The sequence below is a fragment of the Pseudorasbora parva genome, chromosome 7, assembly GCF_024679245.1.
Source record: "Pseudorasbora parva isolate DD20220531a chromosome 7, ASM2467924v1, whole genome shotgun sequence".
In the NCBI taxonomy this organism is placed as follows: Eukaryota; Metazoa; Chordata; class Actinopteri; order Cypriniformes; family Gobionidae; genus Pseudorasbora; species Pseudorasbora parva.
Genome location: NC_090178.1, coordinates 38560561 through 38588292, shown reverse-complemented (window position 1 = coordinate 38588292; position 27732 = coordinate 38560561). Strand labels below are relative to the sequence as shown.

At 43.5% G+C, this 27732-nt stretch overlaps 1 protein-coding gene across 1 annotated transcript in view; it reads right to left on the bottom strand.

Annotated features, from left to right (window-relative positions):
- LOC137083351 (tumor necrosis factor receptor superfamily member 11B-like) overlaps positions 1-27732 on the bottom strand; it is a 166586-nt gene that overhangs the window by 55256 nt on the left and 83598 nt on the right. Inside the window, exon 3 of the mRNA XM_067449241.1 lies at positions 16018-16233. Within this exon, the coding sequence (XP_067305342.1) occupies positions 16018-16233 (216 nt within the window). The remainder of the gene's footprint in view (positions 1-16017; positions 16234-27732) is intronic.

Here is a 27732-nt window from a genome sequence, read left to right as displayed (position 1 = left end):
TACTGTATTTAGGGGCCTTTGTGTGTGTTTACGCGCAGTTTATGAGGACATGATTCGGTTTATGGACTATTGTATCCGTTAGCGCATTTGAATGACGAAGCACGCGATCGTATCGTTTACTGATGTTTACTCATGCGACTGTAGCCAATAGCAGAGACATTTGAAGTTGATTTACTCACCGGCTGCTTCCAAAGCAGGACCAAACTTTATCACTGGGGCCGCTCTGTCAAAAACACACTTCTTTGGTATGATTTGGTGAAGTCCTGTGACAGCAGTGACCGTGGAAATCCACTTTGCGACGCGACTGAAGCGATGCCTTGAAGCTTCCCGTCATTTCTGCGTTCAAATCGGTTCAAATGCAGTGCTGCCTTCCCGGAATGCTGTGCTGAAGCGTTGAAGTCGCTCGACGTCACCCATAGGAATAAAGTGGAGCGCAGCGCGTCATAAGTGTTCACGGACGACTGGATCTGCACCTGAGAGACTGTTTACAGCGTGCATTTCCTCTCTCTCCCTCTAGTTACGCGCGCCCTACCGGGAGAAGAGCCCATACAGCCCATACAAGGACCTTCCGATCTATTTAACGTCAAGTCGAGCCATACTCGAAAAAAACGTCCAACATTAGTTTTTGAAACTTTGTCTATGTTTAGGATGGGAATCCAAGTCTTTAACAGTGTAAAAAGCTCAGTATGCATGAAACAGCATTTCACCCCCCCTTTAATGGTTCCCAAAGAGGATGGAACGGTGCGTCTATTATTAAATCGGAGGTACTTGAACCGTTCTCTGAGGAGATTCAGGTTCAAGATGCTCACTATCCCATCGTGAGTCAGATCCAGTTCGAGGACTGGTTCGTCACAATGTATCTAAAGACGCATATTCCATATCTCCATCCTTCCTGCCCACAGGAGGCCTGAGGTTCGCTTTCGGGGGCGAGGCGTACCAATATCGGGTTCTTCCCTTCGGGACTCGACGACGATGCGGACGCAATGTTCCCCGCACGTATCGTGTCCATACTAGGCAGCCTCACTGTTAAGCAGTTCCAGAGACTGCTGGGTTTCATGGCAGCAGCGTCCAGCGTGATGCCATTCGGCCTGCTCCACATGAGACCCCTACAGTGGTGGCTGAAGACCAAGGGGGAATCCCTTCCATGTAATCAGGGTAACGCGCAGATGCCTTCGTTCCAGTGGTGGCTGAAGTCCAAGGGGGAATCCCTTCCATGTAATCAGGGTAACGCGCAGATGCCTTCGTTCCCTAGTCATATGGAAGAAACCTTGGTTTCTGTCCCAGGGGCCAGTGTTAGGAGCGTCCTGTTGCCGGAAGTCTGTTTCAACAGACGCCTCCCTCACTGGTTGGGGCGCGGTCATGGACGGCCGTGTTGCGAGGGGGCCCGTGGGAGGGCCGTCATTCCTCCTGGCACATAAACTGCCTGGAGATGATGGCGGTCTACAAAGCTCTCAGGAGCTTTTTCCCGGACCTCCGTGGCCAACATGTCCTGGTACGGACAGACAATACGGCTGTCATAGCGTACCTCAATCACCAGGGAGGGTTGAGATCGTGCCCTCTATGCAGTTTGGTGCATCTAATTCTCCTGTGGTCCCAAGGGAAACTGTTGTCCATCAGGGCAATGTATGTCCCGGGGGTCCAAAATCAGGGAGCAGTCATCCTGTCAAGGCAGGGGCTGAGGCCCGGGGAGTGGCGGCTCCACCCCGAGGTGGTGGAGGCCATGTGCGAGAGGTTCGGCCCAGTGGAAGTGGACCTGTTTGCGTCTCGAGAGACGTCCCACTCTCCACTGTGGTTTTCCCTCGCGCATCCAGCCCCACTGGGGTTGGATGCCATGGTGCAGGCTGCGTCTGTATGCATTTCCCCCGATTGCTCTGCTCCCGGGAGTCCTGGAGAGGGTTCGTCAACAGGGGGTCAGCCTACTTCTGGTGACGCCTCGTTGGCCGACTCGAGTTTGGTTCTCGGATATCATAGCTCTGCTGGCAGGTCACCCGTGGCAGATTCCTCTGAGGAGGGATCTCCTGTCTCAGGTGGCGGGCACAATATTTCACCCCCGGCCGGAGATTTGGAACCTTTGGGTCTGGCCCCTGAGGGGGCCAGGTACCTAGAGGCTGGCCTGTCGGCAGAGGTGGTAGAGCCCTTACTCAGTTCCAGGGCTCCGTCTACAAGGAGACTGTGCAGCCTCAAGTGGAATGTCTTTTCCACTTGATGCAGGGAGCGTGAGGTGGACCCAGGTAACTGCCTAGTGGCTTCAGTGCTGGAGTTCCTCCAAGATCGCTTCTCTGCGGGTCTAACCCCATCCACACTCAAGGTGTATGTGGCTGCCATTGCGGCTTTCCACACGCCTTTGGGTGATGGGCCTTTGGGTAGGCACCAGCTGGTTGTACAGTTCCTCCGTGGGGCTCGGAGGATGAGGCCTGCAGCTCGGTCCAGAGTTCCAACCTGGGATCTGGCAGTGGTTCTCGGAGGGTTGGCTGAGGCCCCCTTCGAGCCACTGGAGCTGGCAGAACCAAGGAACCTGACCCTTAAGGTGGCTTTTCTCCACGCCATTACCTCTCTTAGGAGAGTGGAAGATCTCCAGGCCTCCAGGCCAACGCCAACTTGCCTGGAGTTTGCCCCGGGTGGAGTAAAGGCCATCCTACATCCTAGGCCGGGCTATGTGCCTAAGGTCCCATCAAGGGTGGTCAGGTCATTGGTTCTGCAGGCATTTCATCCTCCGCCTCATGTGACGGCGGAAGAAGGGAGGCTTCACCTACTCTGCCCGGTTAGGGCACTTAGAGTCTATTTGGAGAAGTCTGCACAATGGAGGAGATCTCAGCAGCTGTTAGTGTGTTTCGGCTCACCCAAGAAAGGGTTGCCTGCTTCTACTCAGACAATCAGTAACTGGATTGTCCAGGCAATAACCATGGCCTATCGGGTGCACAGTTTGCCTTCACCCTTGGCCGTGAGGGCTCATTCCACCAGAGGCATGGCCTCATCAGTGGCCCTCCTTTCTGGGGTCCCCTTGCAGGATATCTGTGAGGCGGCTGGGTGGGCCACCCCACACACTTTTATCAGGTTTTTCAGCCTGGATCTCCCTGCGACACCTGGCGCTAGGGTTCTCCAGTCCTAGTTGTGCCCGGTTTCCGGCTTCACACTAGGGCAGGCGCTACCCTCGGTGTGGCCTAGTGGGTACTCATCCCCATTTGGTCATTCCGATGTAGTGGGAAGTTCCCTCGATAAGGGAACGGCTCGGGTTATGTATATAACCCTTTTTCCCTGAGAGGGAACGAGCACTGCGTCGCGCCGCCACACCTCGGCACGCCTGGAGCGCATGCTTCAGAGCAATAACTGCCGCCATTATGTGCCGGCTCCCCTTTTATACTTCCGGGTACGCCGTCGGAATGACGTCATCATGCACACCAATCAGATTGAACTAGTTTCTATTCGGACTTCAGATTCGCTGATGCTTAGGGAGCATCCCCATTTTGTCGTTCCGCCGCAGTGCTCGTTCCCTTTCAGTGAACAAGGGTTATATACATAACCCGAGCCGTTTTCCCCTGCTATCACCAGTAGCCCTCGTCCCATGTCTCCTGCTGAAATGCACACACACCGATGTAAAAAGCTGACTAAAATATATATATTTAAAAACTGACCTGTAACTGATTTGTAGTCCTTAATAGTTTAGAAACGTTGCGTTGTTTTTGATTGTAAACTAAAAATTGCCCATGATAAAAATGTGCAAACTGGGCACGTTTTTCAAGTATATACTCTACCAGTGTTTTTCTTTGGAAAACTTTTACTTCACTACATTCCAAAGCATAATATATAATGCCATACTTTTTACTGCACTACATTTCATAAATAAAAGTTGTTGTTTTTTTTACCTTTAACTCCTTATTGTATTAAACATAATACTTTCTTACTGTGTACCCAAGTAAAGAACACAGATAAAGTACATATACTTGAAAAATGAAATTACTTGGAAAGTAAAAATACTCCACTACTGTGAAGTTTTTGATTTTGTGGTGGAAACACTGTAAATAATGAATTGATGGTTTCTAGTGTTTCATGGTTTGCTTGTGTATTTATTGATATATGTTTTTGTACACTTGTCTATTTAGGGAAAAGGAAAAGGGATTCCTGCAGCGTGGACAAGAACAGTGTGACCAAAATATGCAGCTGTTACTTGCGAGCCAGGCTGAGGAGAGAGAGATGAGGAGGCAAGAGTTGGCATTCCTACAGTCGGAAGCAGAAGAAAGCAGACAGCAACAGAGGGACTTTCAGGCCGGTTTTCTGTCGGTTCTTGGACAGTTTGTCCAGTCTTTCAAAAAGTAGCTCCAACGACCAGCCGCTTGATTTTACACCAACCGTCTCTGATTGCACTTTAAAAACACTATTTTCTATATTGTATAGTTTTGGCACAGCTCGGCTGTCTGGTTGAGCGCACCAGGGACATGAATGGCCCGAAGTGACCTCAGCTGCTTCTGACTCCACAGGAGCAGGTGGCGGGCGAGTTGGAACATGCGACGGGAGTGTAGACCACCCTGACGGTTGATGTACGCAACGGCCGCCATGCTGTCTGTACAGACCAGTACATGTTTGTCACGTAGCAGCCCCTTGAGGCGGCGCAGTGCCAAATGTACTGCTAGCAACTTGAGGCAATTGATATGCCAATGCAGTTGCGGTTCTGTCCACAGACCCGCAAATGCCTGCCTGTTGTACGTGGCCCCCCAGCCCGTGGTAGAGGCATCCGTGAATAGCACAGCATGCCTGCACACTTGCTCTAAGGGCACCCCGGCCCGGAGAAACGTCGTATCTGACCAAGGACTGAAAGTTCGGCGGCAGTACGGAGTCACTGGGACCCGGTACTGGCCGCTCTGCCACTCCACCTCGAGACTCGGCCATGAAGCCAGTGTTGGAGTGGTCTCATATGAAGCAATCCGAGCAGCGTCACCGCGGCTGCAGATGCCATATGCCCCAGGAGCCTCTGAAAAAGTTTCAGTGGGACCGCTGTTCTGCCCTTGAATGTATTCAAGCAGTTCAACACTGACCGGACTCGCTCCTTTGTGAGGCGCGCAGTCTGGCTGACCGAATCCAGCTCCATACCGAGGTAAGAGATTCTCTGAGTAGGACAGAGCTTGCTCTTCTCTCGGTTGACCCGAAGGCGCCACAGGCTGAGGTGACTGGGCACCATGTCCCTGTGTTCGCACAACTGCTCCCGAGACTGGGCGAGAATGAGCCAGTCATCGAGATAGTTGAGAATGCGAACGCCGCGTTCTCGGAGTGGAACAATGGCTGCCTCCGCGATCTTCGTGAAGACGCGAGGCGACTGGTATGCCTTTCCCTTGAACGCAAAGCGTAAGGAGGATAGAGACATGAAAGTACGCATCCTTCAGGTCGATCACTGCGAACCAATCCTGGGGACGGATGCATTGAAAAATGCGTTTCTGCGTCAACATCTGGAACGGGAGCTTGAGCAGGGCCCGATTCAGGACACAAAGGTCCAGGATTGGCCGTAGCCCACCCCCTTTCTTGGGCACGATGAAGTAGGGGCTGAGAACCCTGTCTTCATCTCGGCTGGAGGAACCGGCTCGTGCGCGTCCTTCACCAGTAGGACCTCGATCTCTGACCGCAAGACATGGGCATCGTTGCTTCGCACCGAGGCGTAGAGGACGCCTTTGTTCTTGGGTGGCCGGTGGCGAACTGAATCACATAGCCAAATCTGATAGTACGGATGAGCCCACGAGACGGTCGAGGGGACTCTAGCCAAGCTCCCAGGGACTGTACCAGCAGGACCAACAGACATGCCCGGGGTTGGGCAGCGCAAAGGAGTGCTCTGGCTCGACTCGGGAGGCCTGGTGGCGGCCCGAAGTGTCGCGCGAGTACTCCTGGTGCGGGCAGAGTGTGGGTGAGAAGGCCAGAGGCGTCCTCGAAGCCAATTCTGCTGCCTGCTGCCCGGAGGCAGGAAGGTGGAGCACTCAGACCCTACTCGGGAGGCCCAAAGGCGGCCCGGAGTGTTGTCTGAGTATTCCAGGTTGGGGCAGAGTGTGGGTGAGAAGGCCCGGAGGTGGTCTCGATGCCCACACTACTGCCCCCTGGCGAGGGGAGGGGAGGAAAGAAGCAGAAGCAGCATCACCTCCCCCCGAGCAGCTCCTGGTCTCCCTAGCCTGTCCGTCTCAGGGTCCCTTGTGCTTGCCTGCCGGTTAGCGGGTCCCTGGATGGGTTGGGCGCCTCCCTCGCGTCCGGCACCCTGCTCCTCCAGTGGAGGCTGCTGCTCGGCTCTAGCAGGGTGGAGGCGGACGCAGGAGGGGATGCCCTCGGCGACAAGCTGGCAGAGGCGCTGCGACCGACGACCGAGCAGCTGGTTGGTGCAACGCCTCCGTCTGCTTCTGGGCCACCAAGAACTACTGGGCAAGTTCTCGATGGCGTCGGCGAGGAGGCCAGCCTGACAGACAGGCTTTTTCTTACGCATATCTGCCAGGTTAGCCCCCTGTTCCTGGACCACTAGTGTGGACATCGCCTGACCCAGGGAGCGTGCGGTGATTTTCGTCACCCCTAGGGCAAGGTCCAACACCGCACGCAGTTCCTGCACAACCCCTGGGTTGGGACTACCCTCGTGTGTGCAGGGCAGAGGGCAGTGAGAAAGGGAATTTTTTTTTATTTTTTATTTTTTATTATGACCCTTTTGCGTTCCAAATTTCCCTCTCTCCGATGCAGCAATTGACATCTGTCCTCTGCCAAAGCCCAAAATGAAATGCTAAGACCCTTTTTCTTTTTTAGGATCAGCAATTCCATCTTTAACTACAAGCAAGCATGCGAGACAGTGAACGTGGCCGTCAGAACAGCACACAGCGCACTGAACGCTCAAGCCTCTATGAAGAAGGCAAGGCCCTGACGTGGTAATGTTCTCATGAGAGAATCCGAACCACCCACGAGTCTCAGCATGCTTTTGATGTGATAGAGGAGTGGGGGCCCGAAAGGGATTTACCCGGCGGGGAATTCCCACTGTAATCCTCAGGCCACCAGCGCTTATCAGCCAAAGTAGCCCCTTTTCCAGTAACACCAGAAAATGAACTAGATCGGGGGATAGGCAAAGGGACTCGACCCCATCTGAGGTTTCATAGTCTCGACCACGCATCTAGAGCGCAGACTGACGCTCGCTGGTTGCTGTGACAACCACCGCTATCAGCCGGCCGCTCGACGGCACATGGCACGCTGAACACTCAAGCCTTTTATGAGAAGGGTGAGACGGACAACGCGCCGACGTGACCATGTTCTTCTTCGAGAACATGAATCACCCACGATCGCAATCTCACATGCGACCGTGGCCATCTAGAAACGTTCTAATTTTATTTATAATGCAGAAAATAGTGACTGACTATTTTTCCATTTTAAACCACCTTAAGCTTAACCCCTTACCTGTCATCTTCCGATACGGTATTCTGAATATACACATAACCAATATATATTTTGAAAGCCAACACTTGAGAGTTTACAGCTGAATACTCAGAATTACTCAGACAGTTATTAATATAGAGATATATAGTCGGAAACATAAAAATAAAAACAATATTTTAAATATTTTTCTTCATGTATTTATTTAAAATCTGAGGCTATGTCATGTCCAAAACTATGAATTTTATTAAACATTTTCTAAGACCATGTCTGGATTGTTTTTTTAGATGTCTTTTATCAAAATAAGTTTGTTGGCCTGAAGACACGTTTGCACTCTTTTGTCTAATGTCTGGCGAGGAGAACAGCTCAATTAATGCTACAATGTGCTCACTAAAGCGATCGTTTCACACTTTTGAATGTCTGAGGCGTAATCCTCATTATTGTTTTGTTATGAATCTTTTGTTTTGTAACAGCCATTATTCAAAACCATTATAACATGTATGCCTGCCTAAATGGCCCATTATCAGCACAATATTTTATTTAGTAAGCTACAATTATCTAGAGTCTTTCTAAAATAAAACAAATATAGGCGTATATGATCTTTGAATCGTATGGAGTCAATATTAAAACCAGGTGAAAGTGCACATTAAAATATGCAAAGTGTAGTTAATGTGTTTAACAATCTGATAAGCACTAATGGCGTTTTATGTTTATGATAAAGCCATGTAAAAAGAAATGCTAAAAATACAACATGGCTTTATTATATAAAAATGTGTAATAATGTATTTGAAAATATTTCTATTATATAAATCTACAAATCTAAATCTGATACCTTGGTTTTGTGTGTTGTCACAAGGACACATGAGTGGCAATCATTTTAAAAGCATAAATGCTGTCTCTGCCCAAATGGGAGGTGACTGTTAACAGAACAATAATGAAAAAAAAAAACAAACCATGATGCAGCAGTAAAAAATAAATAAATAAATAAAGTGGTACACCTTAAACAATGCACAACAGGTGTATACAGCATAGAAAATGTTAATTGCAGCCTTTAAAAGTTATTTTTCCAATAAAAACAAAAAAACTGTATAAATAAATTCCCATAACTTGCATTACTACATTATAGTCAAAAACTTCATTAGGCCTGTATGTGCGTCAAGACCCTCAGCTTCTACAGGGGATGACAGAGCTCCGTCAGGATGGGTTAAATTACTCGTAACCCATTCTTCTCTGAACTCGTCACCATTCATTTCGCAGAGGTTATGCAGAACACAACTTGCTATCACCAGGGACTTGACCTTGTGTGTACTGCAGTCATTTCGTTTTAGCAATGCCCTCCATCTGCCCTTTACAATCCCTGACAAAAGTCTTGTCGCTTGTGTACAAATTGACCTAAAGTGCCGCTGAAATATATTTCTAATCAAGATATTTTTACAAGAAATGGTTCATTTTAATCCCACCAGCTTTTGTGATAATGTTTCAGTGAAAAACTAAACTTTCAAAAAGTATTCTAATATTCACAGCTTGGTAAAGCCCATTGAGTCAATTTTTGCAAAGACATAAGTGTTGTCACCTTGTCATATGAGCTTCCCCTGTGACTAATATTGGATCAATTAGGTCTCAAGTGTGTATAAAAAGAACCCCAGTACACTAGACCTTCACATCAACTGCAACTAGACCTCTGCAAACATGCCTAAGATTCACCCTGAGACTAACGTTTTGATTATCAAGAGGCTGAAGACCAGATCGACTGCTGATGTGGCAGACACCTTCAATGTGTCTCAGCGTCAAGTACAGAGGATAAAAAAAAAGATTTGAAGAGACTGGAGACGTTTTTGACAAGCCCAGGTCAGGCAGACCCCCGTCAAGACAACTGCTCGAGAGGACCGTTTGTTGGCTCGAAAATCCAAGGCCAGCCCATTTTCCACTGCAGCAGAGCTCCACGAGACCTGGTCACCTGAAGTCCCTGTGTCAACCAGAACAGTTTGTTGGATTCTGTCTCGAAATGGCCTCCATGGTCGAATCAGTGCCCAGAAGCCAGCACTGAACAAAATACAATTGAAAAACCGTGTGGCATTTGCCTGCTAAAAGGATGGACCCTGGAAAAGTGGCAGAAGGTGGATTTTTCAGATGAATCTTCTGTTGAATTACACCACAGTCGCCGCAAATATTGCAGGAGACCTACTGGAGCCAGAATGGATCCGAGATTCACCCAGAAAACAGTGAAGTTTGGTGGCGGAAAAATCTGTCTGGGGTTACATCCAGTATGGGGGTGTGCGAGAGATCTGCAGGGTGGAAGGGAACATCAATAGTCTAAAATACAAAGAAATCTTAGCTACCTCTTATATTCCCAACCATAAAAGAGGCCAAATTCTGCAGCAGGACGGTGCTCCATCGCATACTTCCATCTCCACATCAAAGTTCCTCAAAGCGAAGAAGATCAAGATGCTCCAGGATTGGCCAAAATTTGACATTTCTGTCTTGATTAAATGATAAATATTTTTTCTATGAAAATTATTTATTTCAGTGCATTAAACATCATTTGGGAGGGTTTTAGCTTTTCATATGAGCTATTTCTAACACCAATTAATTAATTAAAAGTCAGGTTAATATCAGGTATTTCTAGAAAATAGATAAGCGACAAGACTTTTGTCAGGGACTGTAGTCTGCCAAAAGCATTCTCAACCACCACCCTGGCTTTGCTTGTTTTCTGATTGTACACAAGCTGTTGGGGTGTCAGTCGTCCGTTGTCTGTAAAAGGTTTCATCAGCCAGCTCTTTAAAGGATAGGCTGCATCACCAAGGACATAGTACCCCACATCATGTCCAAAAATGTTCTGTGTTACATCTGGTAGTAACAAACCCCTGTCCACTAGGTTCCACAAGCCTGACAAACGCATCACTCTGGCATCATGCAGGCTCCCCGGCGCTCCAACAAAAACATTCCAAAAGAGACCCCTTCCATCCACAACAGCCTGCAGGATGCTGAAGTACTCTGTGTGGTACTCCTCCGGTCTGAATGGGGATGTTTGACCCATCAATTGCACCTACATACTGTGGCAACCCCCATCTGCGCTCAAAATACATTGCCATTTCTTTAAGCTTTTCGGTGTTTGGTAACAGAATAACTTCTTGCATGAGTACCTTCTCAACAGATGAGCAGAAGTCGTGTACACAGTGACACACAGTAGCAAATCCAACTCCAAATAAATGAGAAATGCTTCTGTACTCTAAGTTGGTTGCAAGTTTCCACAGTGCAATAGCAATTATTTTTTGAATGGGTACACAATGTCGGTAGTTTGTGTCATGTCTCTCCAGTTGAGGTTGCAATCAACGACAGAGGTACAGAAAAGTATCCTTAGACATCCGGAAATTCTTTATCCACTGGGCTTCTGTGAAAGTTGGAACCGCGCTGTCCCACCATTCCGTTGTTCTATTGTGTACCCAAACCGATGGCGAAACACGACACATTGGATAGTACTCACATATCTAAAACACACAACGGTGGCAAAATAAGTTGATGCAATCTATATTAACATTTTTCACAACTCTGGTTAAAATTTTGCTGTATTTTAGTTTCTTACCAGTCTTGCTTTTTCTGTCCGATGGCGCGCGTTCATCTCAGCCATCTCACGGTCAATGCCCGTAATAGCTGATAACGTACGTTGTCCTGGGGAAAAAAGTTCCTGGTACAAATTGTTCCAGGTAATTTCGGTGGAAACGGGGCTTTATATTATTTAAATCTATTGACTGATTGTTAGATTGTCAATAAACCTGTCTCCGGCGTGATGACTCTGATCCTTCGTATATTCCTATTCAATAATTATTTACTTGAAATGTCATCCTAAATAAACCAGTCTCCGGCGTGATGCCTCTGATCCTTTGAATAGTCCTATTTAATCATTTTTATTTGACACGTCTCTTGCGTGACACCTCAAACATTTGAATATTCCGATATAATATGATTTTTATGACCTGTAAGGTTTCCAGAATAATAATCATGCACTGTTTGTTAATAGGACAGAGGCGAACTGGCACCCCAACTAAGCCTGGTTTCTCCTAAGGTTTATTTGTCTCCATTATGCCCTGATAGAGTTTTGGTTCTGTGCCACTAGCGCCTTTGGCTTGCTCAGTTGGGGACACTAAAATTTCTAAACTAAAGTTTTCAACTAAATATACAAATAAAATAAGTTACTAAATTAACTATATCAACTATATCACTAATCTGCCCACATTGTGCCTATATGATTAATTGAAATGTGCGACTGTACAGCCCAAATCAAATTTTGATTGACTGTTTAAAACTGACGCTGCTTTGAAACTGACGCTACTTTGCATTGTAAAAGCGCTATACAGTCCCTGACAAAAGTCTTGTCGCTTATCTATTTTCTAGAAATACCTGATATTAACCTGACTTTTAATTAATTAATTGGTGTTAGAAATAGCTCATATGAAAAGCTAAAATCCTCCCAAATGATGTTTAATGCACTGAAATAAATAATTTTCATAGAAAAAATATTTATCATTTAATCAAGACAGAAAGGTCAAATTTTGGCAAGACAAAAGTTTTGTCGCCTATACAGAAATGGAACAAATTTACTGCAAATACAAAAATATGTCAGCAAATTAAGTTGTGGTGCTGTAAGATCCAAATTTAATATCTTGTATGACTTCCATGAGCTTGAAGGACTGCATCCATGCGGTTTGGCAAGGATTCATACAATTTATTGATGAAGTCATCAGGAATAGCTAAGAAAGCAGTCTTGCATCCCAGAGTTCATCAATATTCTTTGGTCTCGTCTTCCATGCATCCCCTTTCATCCTACCCCACATATGTTCAATGATGTTCATGTCTGGTGACTGGGCTGGCCAATCCTGGAGCATCTTGATCTTCTTCGCCTTGAGGAACTTTGATGTGGAGATGGATGATGGAGCACCGTCCTGCTGCAGAATTTGGCCTCTTTTATGGTTGGGAATATAAGAGGTAGCTAAGATTTCTTGGTATTTTAGACTATTGATGTTCCCTTCCACCCTGCAGATCTCTCGCACACCCCCATACTGGATGTAACCCCAGACCATGATTTTTCCGCCACCAAACTTCACTGTTTTCTGGGTGAATCTCGGATCCATTCTGGCTCCAGTAGGTCTCCTGCAAAATTTGCGGCGACTGTGGTGTAATTCAACAGAAGATTCATCTGAAAAATCCACCTTCTGCCACTTTTCCAGCGTCCATCCTTTTAGCAGGCAAATGCCACACGGCTTTTCAATTGTATTTTGTTTAGTGCTGGCTTCTGGGCACTGATTCGACCATGGAGGCCATTTCGAGACAGAATCCAACAAACTGTTCTGGTTGACACAGGGACTTCAGGTGACCAGGTCTCGTGGAGCTCTGCTGCAGTGGAAAATGGGCTGGCCTTGGATTTCCGAGCCAACAAACGGTCCTCTCGAACAGTTGTCTTGCGGGGTCTGCCTGACCTGAGCTTGTCAAAAACGTCTCCAGTCTCTTCAAATCTTTTTTTAATCCTCTGTACTTGACGCTGAGACACATTGAAGGTGTCTGCCACATCAGCAGTGGATCTGGTCTTCAGCCTCTTGATAATCAAAACGTTAGTCTCAGGGTGAATCTTAGGCATGTTTGCAGAGGTCTAGTTGCAGTTGATGTGAAGGTCTAGTGTACTGGGGTTCTTTTTATACACACTTGAGACCTAATTGATCCAATATTAGTCACAGGGGAAGCTCATATGACAAGGTGACAACACTTATGTCTTTTCAAAAATTGACTCAATGGGCTTTACCAAGCTGTGAATATTAGAATACTTTTTGAAAGTTTAGTTTTTCACTGAAACATTATCACAAAAGCTGGTGGGATTAAAATGAGCCATTTCTTGTAAAAAATATCTTGATTAGAAATATATTTCAGCGGCACTTTAGGTAAATTTGTACACAAGCGACAAGACTTTTGTCAGGGACTGTATAAATAAAGTTGACTTGACTAAGACTTTTAAGGAGAGATGCACTCTCTCCTTCCTCTCTTCTCTTCTTCCTTGCTGAAACAACACCTAATCTTGGACAGCAGGCCAGAAAATTCTTACGCACACAGCCTCACGTGTGTGGGTGGGACAGGAAACCAGATGCCTCCTCACAGCGTGGGCAACTTCCTCAACCTCAATGGAGTCAAAGCAACCATGCAAGTTCACAATCATTTCTTTGCTCAACACAGAAGGAAATGATCACAACTCCAAAACCATCGGACGGAACCATCAAGACTGTCTCCTGCGACTGTATATCTGGATGCCTTCCTGGGTAAACGCAAGTAATGTACTACAAAATAAAAATAGTTTTGTAGTTATATGAAGATTAACTTCATCACAATGAGTGTCTTTACATGCACACAAGTAAACTGATAACTCACAAACATTAGCTAATTGAAATAACCAGTTTTCCCCGTTTACATTTACATTTATGCATTTGGCAGACGCTTTTATCCAAAGCGACTTACATTGCATTCAAGGTACACATTTTACATTATTGTCAATTTTTGCTTTCCCAGGGAATCAAACCAATGATCTTGGCGTTTCTAGCGCCATGCTCTACTGGTTGAGCTACAGGAATGCCACATGTACATCAGTTTACATGTACATCAGTAACCTGACAATGCGAGTAAACCGTAAAAGTTACATGACTTTATTAATAAATCAATGTATTTACCTGTAGTTACGTCAAAACAATCATATCAAGGCTCTGACTGAGCATTCCAAATGTTATGTCAGCGGGAACTTCCAGCTTATATGTTATCCTCTTGTGCAGTTACAGATGCAGCATTTTTACACATCCTCCTGAACCAAAACAACAAGCGTATTATCCTAATTATGAGATGAGAAATTGTGACATTCTAAGCATGGAGCTGTTTACAGACTCTGAATTATGCATTTCTATGGTAACCTTAGCAAAGCAGTCTGATATAACATCACACATATCAGTCAGCCCCAACCCCCTGGACTGACAGAGATTGTACGCCTTGTACAACTTAAAGGGGTTATGAATTGAGAAATCAACTTTCCCTTGAGCCTTTGATATATAAAACGTCATGGTAATATAAGAATATTCTGTAAGGTTTAGGAGCTGAAAACTTCCTTATTAGTAAAATAACAGCTTTTATAGACACAAGGCCCAGAAAACAAGGCTCTCAAATCAATAACGTATAATAGGGTGAAACACCACCTCTATGTGTACCGGTGCTTCTGTAGCCCCATCCTCCGACTCGTGGAGCTAAACTGATCGCGTTACCAAGCAATAAACCCGCCGAAGATAGCAAGATAATTGTTTGTAAACAAGACACAGGTCGACACTGGATTTGCACACGTACTGAGATTAAAACACAATGCTGTGCCTTCTATATTGGATACGACAGGAATGGTACAGCACAATTATGTGAGTAAAACATGTTTTTATGTGCGATAGTATTGCATTGTTAAAGATCTTATTCATTATGTGTACGTGACATGTCTAACAGAGCATACCAGCATGCTGTCACAGGCTGGAGAATCTCTTATTTGTTGGTTCATTGCGATTCAAGATCAGATTCCCAGGGCTCACAAAGCCCAACGTCCTGGTGCTGTGTGTTTTCCAGACAGGCTACCAAAACGTAAGCACGTCGGCAGGCCGGTGAATCTTAAATAGTGAAATAATAACTTCAACTGACAGGGGAGCAGAAGCTCATTAAAAATGCAAATCTTATCCAATACTAGCCGTGGGCATTTATTTCTAAGTCTTCAGTGCAGCACACCCATCAAAACCAAGTGTTTTGGAGAGAGCCTCAAAGACCTAGCCTGACGTGGTCATACTCAATTCTATTGGGGCGTGTTTCAACCAAACCAGGAAAGACCACAATTGGATAGACCTACAACCAATCAGAGCAACAGAGTGACGCATATTGTTAGTTGTCAAACGTTAACAGATCTCAACTGCACTGTTTTGCCAAGTCTGCGGTTTTCCCTCGGGTTGTTTTCCATGTCCGCGGGTTGAAGTAAAGCGACCTCAATTATGTGATATATAGACCCAGGAATGCATATGAATGCATATACGAACAAGTTCTCTGTTTAGGATTTGAACAAATTCAACCAAGTGCCTTTGATGACGTTGATGGATTACGTTACTGTTTGTCATCTGTCCATCATCGTCTAAAGCCCGCCCTGACAATATCATTGGTCTGAACAGTTTCTGTTCGGGCATAATTACACCTCCATGGATCAAGTCCAGACCGAACTGCCCGAGCTCAAATGTTGTGGGCGGGGCTGAGTTCGTCTGGCATCCAGGCTATCAAAAACCAGTGTAGAAAATAGCCTATTACTTATTAGTTATGATGTTTTTGAATCTTGCAAACGTCATAAGTTGACTTCAGACAACAGTAGAAAAAAATCAAACAAGCCAGTTCATGACACCTTTAAATCAGTAAGCTGTGCAAAGGAGGCTGTGGCAATACACAATCTTTGGGCCCAGCAAGGGCAATTTCTAGGGATGCATTAGAAATCAGTAAAGATATTCCTTCAAAAAGAATTTGTCCATTATTCACAAATTAACTTCAAAGCAAACAACAACTTTTTCAATGATAAAGCAAGGGCTGGAAGGGTTTAATGAAGCTTACCAGTGTGACATTCCGTGTGCTCATGGGAGCAGTCAAAGGTGAACTCTTTATTCTCAGGTTCACACAGTGTGTCCTGGGTGGTTGTGCCTAATCGGACAGTCTTTAGGCCCAGCTGAGTGCAATCCCTGTGGGGTAAACATGGCTCAGTGGATGATGATGTGCTGGAGAAATAACCCTGGGGACACTTCTCACACACCGTGTTCCTCTCTGGTGTGCCTGCGGGACATATACATACACTCTCAATGTATAATTGCAATACATCATTTTAGAAAACAGAATACTTTGAATAGTAAAAACTAGTTCTACTTTTATGCAAAGCAGGCATATATGACCAGTCACGGAAAGTAGGGACACAAGTCGGTTCTGGGGCATTTTAATTTATTCACAGATTCTGAAAGTGTAGTCTCCAAGCTTTTCAGTGATGTGTAACACGCGGAAATCTCATTATATTTGGAGAAGTTGTGGCCATTTAATTGTAGGCATTTAGAAAAGTTTAAACGAGAGAAAACACAGTCTCTAAAGTTTTGCAGTTCTCACCTGCTGGGAGTGACAAGGGCTCATTTACATCTCATTTAAGATAAGCCATACCTCCTGTAAACCTCCCCTGTAAAGCTGCATGGTTGCTTACTGCATGGTTGTTTACAACAGATGCAACGGGAAAAGTCAGACTGCATAATAATAAAGGTTAGCAGATGCTAACATTACCATCTAAAAGCAAACAAGCATTGGCGTTAGTTCTGGCAGGCCACAGGGCAGGGCTTGCACTGTTACACAAGTGACAGAAGGGATCAGACTTTCTTTTCATTTTATATAGTAAACAAGGAGTGGCATATGCCTTACATATTAACTTATAGTGAATCATTTGATGAGCCGGATTTCTAGAGGTAGCAAAACAATTCCCCCAGACAGTGTCCCAATCAATCACGGTATTAAGTTTTCTCTCCCAGAAGTCCTCGGTTGGGATGTTTGCATACTGTCGAACCAAAAGTCGAATTTGTCGAATTTGTAAATTATACTCACAATACCTCTAGAAGGCATACTGGCATCTATCCAGTTCATCATAGGATGGGGAGATATTTTATCGACCAGGGTACACCATAAGCTTTTAACGAGGATCTCAATCTTAGATAGAGAAAAAAGGAAGATCCCAGGAGAGAAAAGTCATCTTTTAGAATCTGGAAGGACTTAAGCCCACTATCGTTGTACAAATCTTTTAGGGTATGAATACCACACTCAGCCCAGCAATTAGAAACAAATGGTTTGTTACCTGTGCGGAGATTACTATTATGCCAAATCGGAGTGGAATCACTATAAGAATCAGATGCTCCCATTATCTTTTCTGCCGCTTTCCAAGATTTAAGAGAATGACATATGATTGGACCAAACTTTTCCAAAACTTTCTTAGGTATACCAGTAAAAAGTAAATCCTGAAGATGTAATGGGTGAATAATATTATTTTCTAAAGCCCGCCATGGCATGGGAGAGTCGGCCTTAATCCAAGTCCTAAGCGGTCTCATTTGGTACGCCAAATAATAGGACCAAAAATCTGGTTATAATTATAAAATTATAATCCCCAGATAGTTCAACTGATTGCAGACTGGAATAAAAGTGGGTAAAGCCTGAATCTCTGCCTTAGCAGCTAAATTAAGGGGCAAAAGTATGGATTTGCTCCAGTTAATTTTATAACCAGACATTTTACCAAATGTATCAAAGAGATGTAGGCATTCATTAACCAAATTCGTTATGTTTGACAGAAACAACAGAATGTCGTCAGCATACAGGGAGATTTTATGAGACATACTCATACAATTTATAGGAACTATCGCAGAACATTGTCTAATCGCTTGAGCCAAAGGCTCTAATGATAAATTAAATAGTAAGGGTGACAGGGGACATCCTTGACGAGTACCCCTGCCAAGACAGAAGGAAGTTGAAATATAAGAACCAGTAAGTACTCTGGCTGAACATTCAGAATAGATAGTTTTGACCGCTTGTAAGAAAAAGGGGCCAAACCGAAAATGCTCCAGGACCGACCATAAGAAATTCCACTCAATTCTGTCGAAAACTTTCTCTGCATCCAGAGAAAGGACTGCAGAGGAAGCTGTATAGGAGTCTGCTTGCTGAACGATATGAAGAAGTCTACGCACATTGTCAGCAGCAAATCTCCCCTGTAAAAAGCCTGACTGATCATAATTGATCAAGTCTCCTACACACTGATTCAATCTTAAAGCCAAGACTTTTTTCATCAACTTTGAATCTGTGGACAGAAGGCTAATTGGCCTGTAGCTAAAGCATTCCAGGGAATCCTTCTCTTTTTTCAGTAAAATAGTAATTAAAGCTGTATTCTGGTCCCTGTGCAGAGCACCTTTTTCTAAAGCAAAATTAAAGGAATTTAGTAATAAAAGAGCCACTATGTCCCATAATGTCTTCAATAGCTCTGGGGGAATCCCATCTAATCCTGGGGCTTTATTATGACTCATTGAATCCAGGTTAGATATTAATTCCTCGATTGTCAGAGGACTATCTAGTGTATCCCATTGAAAATCATTTAATTTGGGAAGATTTAGTTGCTTAAGAAATATATCAGTATGTGTTGGGTCAGTACTGGACTCAGAGGTATACTAACTTCGATAATAGGATTCAAATACTTTATTTACATCCTTAGGCTGAGTATATATCCACTCATCATGCCTTACAGCAGAAATGCCGGCCTTAGATTCACCTTCCTTTAGTCTCAAAGCCAATAGCTTAGAGGGGCGTTCTCCATAAAAATAATAGGATTGTCTAGTACAATGTATGATAAATTCAGCTTTATGCATGTATATAGATTTTAATTCTGATTTAAGAGCATTCACTTCTTTTATTTTGATCTCATAAAATGTATCTTTTAGCTCCTTCTCTAGTAAACTAATTTGTTTTTCTAATTCGAATTTACGTCTCTCTCTACATTTTTGACTAAAGGATGAAAAACTTATACATTTGCCCCTAATAAAGCATTTAGTGGTTTCCCACAATACTTGAGGGTTACAGGCTGAACCACTGTTAATTTCCAAAAACTATTTTAAAGACCTGCGCAATTCATCCACAAATGTACCGTCCTATAACAAGGAAGTATTAAATCTCCAGCGATTGCGTCTGGGGCCCAACGATACAGGGATTCATGTAGTAATTATTGGGGAATGATCAGAAAAAAGAAGTGACAGAATATCAATTTTACTAATATAAGGAATAAGAGAGGGGGACATAAATAAATAGTCAATTCTTGAAAAGCTTTTATGCCGAGCTGAAAAAAAAAAAGTGTAATCCCTAGCACCATCGTTTTGTAAACGCCAAACATCACATAAATTAGAGTGTTGCAAAAATGACTTGAAGTAACCAGAAATTATTGATTCGGCCTTAGAGACATTAGATCTATCTAGATGTGCTAGGATCTAGCACAGCATTAAAATCGCCCTCTACCACCACGACACAGTCCTCAAAATTTACCAATAAACGCAATACTTCTTGAAAAAATAAAGGATCACCATCGTTGGGTGCATATACCGACACAAAGGCGTATTTGGTATTATTTAAAGAGCCAACAACATAGGTGATTCGGCCTTCTGTATCTCCACCAGAACGTATAACTGAAAAATCCGTTTGCCGCTTAGACAATATCAACACCCCTTTCATTTTATTGGCGGCCGACGAGGAGGAAATCACTTTGAAATATCTATTTTAAAAGCGATGTATGTCAGCTGATTTCAAGTGCGACTCTTGTATAAGGGCGATAGAAACATGTTTACCTTTTAGGTAATCTAAGCATTTAGTTCGCTTAACAGGGCTATTCAACCCATTAACATTCCATGACAATATGTTTATAGCCATATCTATTGTTATTGCGTAATCTCAATATCTAGACTACCCATTTTTAACGTGTGTGTGTGTGTGTGTGGGGTGGATCCCTAAGAAAGATAACGGCAATCGAAACGTGTGTACATATAGTATTAAACAATTACTATGCATATAAACATAATACAAGTTAAACTTAGGTGGGTGAATTTGGGCATGGAACAGAAAAAAACAAAAAAGAACAATAACAAAGCAGGAAATAAGCAAAGAGTAAGAACATTCTCTTCTATCTGCCCTTAAAGTAACTGACTTTGGATACGCGGCCAACCTAGCAGTCTGGCTCATGCGTCAACACCCGACCCGGTCATTTTTCCAGATGCAAAAGGTCGATCAAGAGTTCTCGTTAAGATCCTCCATGGGAACTTTATACTCATGCTCATTCACCTCAGATTCTGGTGACACAACCGCTACAGCTGCCTTCGGAGAATTAGCTTATTCCTCGCCAAAGCCATCGCTCTCCTCTTGGACGCAGTGTGAGTGCTGTAATCTGGAAAGAAAAGCAGCGGAGATCCATTGTGAAGAATTTGTCCAGCAGCTCGGGCTCCATTCAGGATCGCATTCCGGTCTTGATACCACAGCCTCTTAAAGATGAATGTGCGAGGGGTAGATTTGGAGCACTCCCCGCTGTATAAACGGTGAGCTCTTTCAATCTCCAGCAGCTTGCCGGAAAGAGATGGGATCCATTTGGGAAGATGCTTCTGTATAAATCTAAGAGGGTCATCTCCTTCTACACCCTCTTTAAGCCCCACTAAACAGATTTTAGACTGACGGCTTTTATCTTTTATCATTTTCGCCAGCTTTTCCTGAAGGGAGTCCACTGCCAGCTTAACCTCCATGGTGTCTTTTTTTGCATTACGAAGAGCTGCCTGCATATTGTCAAAGTTGTTTCTTATCAGCCGAACGTCCTCTTCCAGGACTCCAAGTCTATCCGCAATCGGAAGAGCGAATTCTTCCTTGAATAGTTCCCTAACGAAGCTGAGGTGCATCTTTAGCTCGTCCGCGACAATGGAGCGAAGATCCCCCTCAGGACCAACATTCGGATATTTAACTCGCTTTTTCTCTGGGGAAGCCAGCGTTAATTGGCGTTTTGCGATTATGAGGCGTGTTTCAACCGAACCTACAAAGGTCTATCCAATTGATGTCTTTCCTGGTTCAGTTGAAACACGCCTCATAATCACAGCCCAATGGAGCGGTTTCAGACTCATATTCTGACTAGAATTGAGTATGACCACGTCAGGCTATCCTTGCTCATGACTCCTCCTCACTCCTTGATCCTTGCCTCCTCATAGTGCAATTAGAGAATTGAGATCTACAAGATGGCCGAGCTTCATCGGTTTCCAGGTCATAGGATGGAGGACAGAGGAGGAAACGAGGAGGGATATTAAGAAGCACCCAGGGTGTCGTACTTAAGTGTAGCTTTAGTTTAGTCTGCTGCTTGCTGCTTCCCCTGCATGCTGCTTTACATTTACATTTAATCATTTAGCAGACACTTTTTTATCCAAAGCGACTTACAAAAGGGGAGAGCAATAGAAGCAACGAAGGCCAACAACCTGTAAGAGCTGTAAGAAGTCTTAGTTAATTAGCACAGTACACAATTATTATATATATATATATATATATATATATATATATATTTTTTTTTTGGACAAACAAACACAATTTAATGGATAGTTAAGTGCTATTCTTTATTGGTCAGGTGCAATTGGAAAAGATGTGTCTTAAGATGTTTTTTAAAAATGGCTAGACTCGGCAGCACGAATTGATATCGGCAGGTCATTCCACCAGGTGGGAATGGTCCAGGAAAATGTCTGTGAGAGTGATTTCATGCCTCTTTGGGATGGAACCATGAGGCGTTGCTCACTCGCAGAACGGAAGCTTCTGGAGGGTGTGTAAGTCTGAACAAGTGAGTTTAGGTATATTGGTGCAGAGCCAGTGGTTGTTTTGTAGGCGAGAACTAGTGCCTTGAATTTGATGCGAGCAGCCATTGGCAACCAGTGTAGTCTGATGAAGAGAGGCGTAACATGCGCTCTCATCGGCTCATTAAAGACCACTCTCGCCGCCGCATTCTGGATCAGCTGCAAGGGTTTGATAGTGCATGCTGGAAGCCCAGCCAGAAGAGCATTGCAATAGTCCAGTCTGGAGAGAACAAGAGATTGAACCAGGAGTTGTGCAGCCTGTTCTGATAGAAAGGGTCTAATCTTTCTAAAGTTGTATAAAGCAAATCTGCAGGACCGGGCTGTTGCAGTAATGTGGTCAGTGAAGTTTAACTGGTCATTAATCACAACTTCAAGGTTCCTGGCTGTCCTGGATGGAGTAATGGTTGATGAACCAAGCTGAATGGAGAAATTTTGATGAAGTGCTGGGTTGGATGAGAAAACAAGTAATTCTGTCTTTGCAAGATTGAGTTGAAGGTGATGCTCCTTCATCCAGTCAGAAATGTCTGTCAGACAGGCAGCGATACGAACACTGACTGTAGGATCATCTGGTTGAAATGAGGTTGAAGTAGATTTGAGTGTCATCAGCATAGCAGTGATAGGAGAAGCCGTGTTTCTGAATGACAGAACCTAATGATGACATGTAGATGGAGAAGAGAATTGGTCCAAGCACTGAGCCCTGGGGAACCCCAGTAGCTAGATGATGTGACTTAGACAATTCACCTCCCCATGACACCCTGTAGGACCTACCAGAGAGGTAAGACCTGAACCACTGGAGAGCAGTTCCTGAGATCCCCGTCTTCTTAAGTGTTGACAGTAGGATCTGGTGGTTAACTGTGTCAAAAGCAGCAGACAGATCCAGCAGGATGAGCACTGAGGATTTGGAAGCTGCTTTTGCCAGTCTCAGTGTCTCAGTTACCGAGAGCAAGGCAGTCTCAGTCGAATGGCCGCTTTTGAAGCCAGATTGGTTGTTGTCCAGGAGGTTGTTCTGTTCAAGAAACATCGAGAGTTGATTGAACACAACTCGCTCAAGTGTCTTTGCAATGAAAGGCAGAAGGGATACTGGTCTGTAGTTTTCTAAAAGTGCTGGATTCAGAGAGGGTTTCTTAAGCAGTGGGGTTACCCGAGCCTGCTTAAATGCTGTGGGAAAGGTTCCCATGTGAAAAGAAGTGTTGACAATGTGAGTGAGTGCAGGAGTGATTGATGAAGAAATGGCCTGAAGGAGGTTAGTGGGTATAGGATCAAGTGGACAGGTAGTAGGGTGAATGGAAAGGATAAGTTTAGAAATATCTGCCTCGGAGAGCGGAGAGGATGGAAGCATGTTCGTGTTAGTTTGTGGTGAGGAGAACTGGTTGCTGATGAGAGATGTTTTGTTTGTGAAAAATGATGAAAAGTCATCAGCTGTAAGAGTTGATGAAGGAGGGGGAGGACAAATGAGAAAGGAGAATGTTTTAAAGAGTTTGCGAGAGTCAGAGCAATTATTGATTTTGTTGTGGTAGTATGTTGTTTTAGCAGTGGAGACATTTGTAGAGAAAGAAGAGAGAAGCGACTGATACAAGGTAAGGTCAGTATAGTTTTTAGATTTCCGCAATTTCCTCTCTGCCACCCTGAGTCCAGAGAGATGTTCATGGAGAACATCAGACAGCCAGGGGGCAGATGGGGTGGGGCGGGCTGGTCTGGATGAAAGGAGACAAAAACTGTCTAAGGAGGATGTTAGAGTGGAGCAAAGAGTGTCAATAGCACTGTTAGCATCCAGTGCTGAGAACTGAGCAGGTGGAGGGAGTGAAGATGAAACCTAGTGGATAGGCGAGAGGGAGAGAGTGAGCGTAGATTACGCCGAAAGCTTACCTTTGTAGGAGTGCGTGTTGTATCAGGAGTCAGTATGAGGTTAAGAGCGATGAGAAAGTGGTCTGAGGTGTGTAATGGAGTAACTAAAGTGTTGTCCGTGGAGCAGTTGCGTGTGTAGACGAGGTTTATTTGGTTACCTGATCTGTGAGAAGCCGTAGTAGATACTAAGTTAAGGTCAAATGAAGTCAGTAGAGTGCTGAAGTCTGTGGCTAGGTGTTTATCAAGATGGATGTTGAAGTCACCAAGCAGAATCAGAGGAGTGCCATCCTCAAGGAAGCTGGAAAGTAACACATCCAACTCCTCCACAAAGTTACCGAGGTGACCTGGAGGATGATAGACCACTACCACATGGATTTTAACAGGGTGAGTAATAGTGATTGAGTGCGATTCAAATGAACTGGCCGATAGAGATGGTAAGGGATCAAATTTCCAATCATTTGAGATAAGCAAACCAGTACCCCCACCCCTCCCAATAGGCCGAGGGGTGTGTGAAAAAGTTAAATTGGTTGAGAGGGCTGCAGAAGTGGCAGTGTCCTCTGGTTTGATCCAGGTCTCAGTTAGGGCGATGAGGCTGAGCTGAGAATGAGTCCCAATAGATGAAATAAAGTCTGCTTTGTTTACAGCAGACTGGCAATTCCAGATACCAATTGGAATAGAGAGTAAAGTAGCAGAGGATGTTAGGATATAGCACAAATTATTAGGATTGCGGCGTCTCGTGCGTACAGAGCTTTGCATCCCACCTCCTCGCCAGCTCCTTCTTAACTGTGTTTTTATCTTAATCAGTGTCAATTGTGTCGTTGATGCATGTTCTGTTCTAAATAGGGGATTTAAGATGCCTTCCTAGTTTGGAAATTTGGGAGGTCGTCGCCATAAGCTGCTGTTCACTGTCTTGGCTTTTCATGGAGCTCCTGAAAAAGACAGGGAATTTCGAACCGAGCCATTCAGCCAAATTCAAGTGTATACAAAATACACAATAAAAAGTTAACAAAAAATGTTTCTATTGAATATTTGACTTGAATGGACCTCTCAGAATTATAGTAATGTTTTTTTGTTTTTTTTTGGCAAGTGATACGATGCTAACGATTACAATTAAAATTCATAACAATAGGTAGGTGTGGGTAGGTCTAAACATGAGATAACGTGTATGTGCTCTTAGAATGAACACAAAATGACAAACTTTGTTGTTTATGGAAAAAAAACCCATAAGCAACAGAAAAGTATTCTTGCAAATCTTGTAGGCTCCAATGAAATAAGTAGTTCGGGCACACTTTCTATTTGCCGGGGTTTTCTTTGTGGATGTACTATGCATCTTTTTGATAGCAAAAAAGACAGATAAATTGGTAAAATCCTTATCCGTATTGTGTAGGGGTAAGACGCATGTCATTAGGTTTTGACGCAAACCGATCAGGTTCGAATCTGCCTTTTGCCACACTCTCTAACTGAGAAACACTTATTATTAAACACGTTAGATTTTGTGACTTCATAAGCAATAAAAAAATACTGAACTTTCGCACATGGGCTGAAAAGGGTATCACTCATATTAACCATATTTTCAAATCCAACATATTAACAACATTTCTGCATTTGGCCCAGGAGTTTGGCATCAGGAGCAATGCATTTTTAAAATACCTACAACTCAAATCTTCTGTTCTGGCAAAATTAAACATCCGAGCCACAAATTTAGAACTTCCACCAGCAATATCAGACTTGGTTAACATTTAATCTCCAAAGAAACTTCTCTCTAAAATATACAAAATTATTTCAAATCAATTTCAGACCATATACTTACCAACAATAAAATGGGAAAACGATCTCTCAATAGCTCCTGATGCCAACTTCTGGACCCAAATCTGTAAAAACATCTATTTCATGTCCAAAAATGCTAATCTTCAATTAATACAATACAAAACACTTCACAGAACACACTACACGGGCAATTGATTAGCTAAAATGGGTTTCACATCAGAAATTTGCACACATTGCAGTCAGAAATCTACAGATACATACATCCATGCAACCTGGCACTGCACTTCAATCAAACACTTTTGGGAAGAGGTCACACAGTCACTATCCACTATAGTGGACTGCCACATCCCACTATCGCCATCTCTTTGCTTGCTAGGGGACCTCACAATAATTATAGATAAAACTATAAACTTTAAAACTCTCCTCATAGCCCTAACCATTGCCAAGAAAACTATCCTCATGAACTGGAAAACTTGTAACAACATACACATTAACCACTGGAAAAATATTCTCACCGACTTTATTACAATGGAATACACATCTCTCCCATATGATCCCTCATCTGAAAGCGACCTCTGCCATCCAACACTTTCTGACCTCTTACAACTCTGAATCCTCTCTCTCTCCTTAACTCCAACTCCTCCCATCAATCCACGGATATTACTGCATAGTTCTTATTATTGTCAATATTGTTTCATTGTATCATTATTGTTATTGTTATGATTGCTATTATTTATTATTATTTTTATTATTGTTGTTGTTTCCGTTGTTGTCTTTGCTTTCATCATTGTCATCATCATCATCATCATCATCATCATCATCATCATCATCATCATCATCATCATCATGAACTATTATTATTGCTGTTTTGGAACTTCAAACCTGGTTTTCATTGTCACCACTACTACTATAGTAAAATCGATTAATTATTTCTAATTTTCCCCTTAATCTTTTCATGTGTTTTTAATGCACCACAATGTAGAAGAGAAATGTGTGTATGTATGTATATATATACATTGAAAAACCTCATAAACACTCAGGCAGGCAAGACAGGCGAGAAATGGTTTCTCTAGGACAGCATCTCTGTCCTAACTCGCACAATGTCCCCCTTCTTTTAATGCACCTTAGACACTACACACAACATAAAAATAAAATAAAAAATAAAATAAAAAGTATAGGGACTGAAAAGATGTGGGGGGAGGATTATCTTGTATTATTATTATTATACTATGTGAAATTAATTGATCCATTGAAAGTGGTGACAATGATAAATATTACAAAAAAGGGACACTGATTATTACAATGATGATGGTATGATGATGAGAAGTGATGGTAGTGATAATATAATAAATAGTAAATGGGTAATTTTGCTTATGAATACACACACACACACACACACACCCACACCTACACTCACCTTCACACACCTTATACATTAACACACTTTTATTTCACTTCTAGAATTATGTAATTACTCGATTGTCAATTACTGCACTATTGTGGTTTGTATGTCTGTATGTCAATAAAAAAAAGGAAAAATACAGAATGCTATTTACAAATCAAATAAATAAAAAAAACGAAAAAAAGAAGAAAAAAAACACGTTAGATGCTTTACTTCCACTTTTGTAATATTTTTTTCAATTCAATTATTGAAAATAAATGCCTTTCCGGTCTGATATGTGATGGGGAAAGAGAGTAGAGAGAGTGTAGCAAAAGGCGGATTCGAACCTCAAACCTCTGATTTGCGTCAAAACTTGATAACATGCGCCTTACCCCTACACTAAGCCACAGATACAGATTTAATCCATTTCTCTGTCTATATCCCCATCAAATGTTAATATCAATATAGCCTCTGATATATTATTGTCCAACTCTTCTGACTCGAGTCCAATACATTTTTCCTCTTCTTTATCTTCACTCAGTTGTAGATTAAGGATATTATTCAGTCGTATTATGCCGCTTTCATCGTATTGCTCCTGGCTGATTGATGGTTCCTGATCAATTTCTCCTGTCTGCCTGCTGCTGCTGCTGACTGCCTGCTTCAGCATTTGTAGCTCTGTATAGCTGCATTTGAATTTCTATTTGATATATTTTCTTTTTTATCTACACTGCTAAATATATCTTACTCATCATCATATAGTGTTTAATATAGCCCATCAAGTTAAATTTGACATCACTAGCTTTAAATCTAAATCACTACCACACGTTAGCTTTTCGCTAGCCTGGTAGCTTTCCATCCCGCCACCTGGCACCCGGCACCCGGCACCCGGGTCTCCTGTTTTCTGAGTTCTTTAGT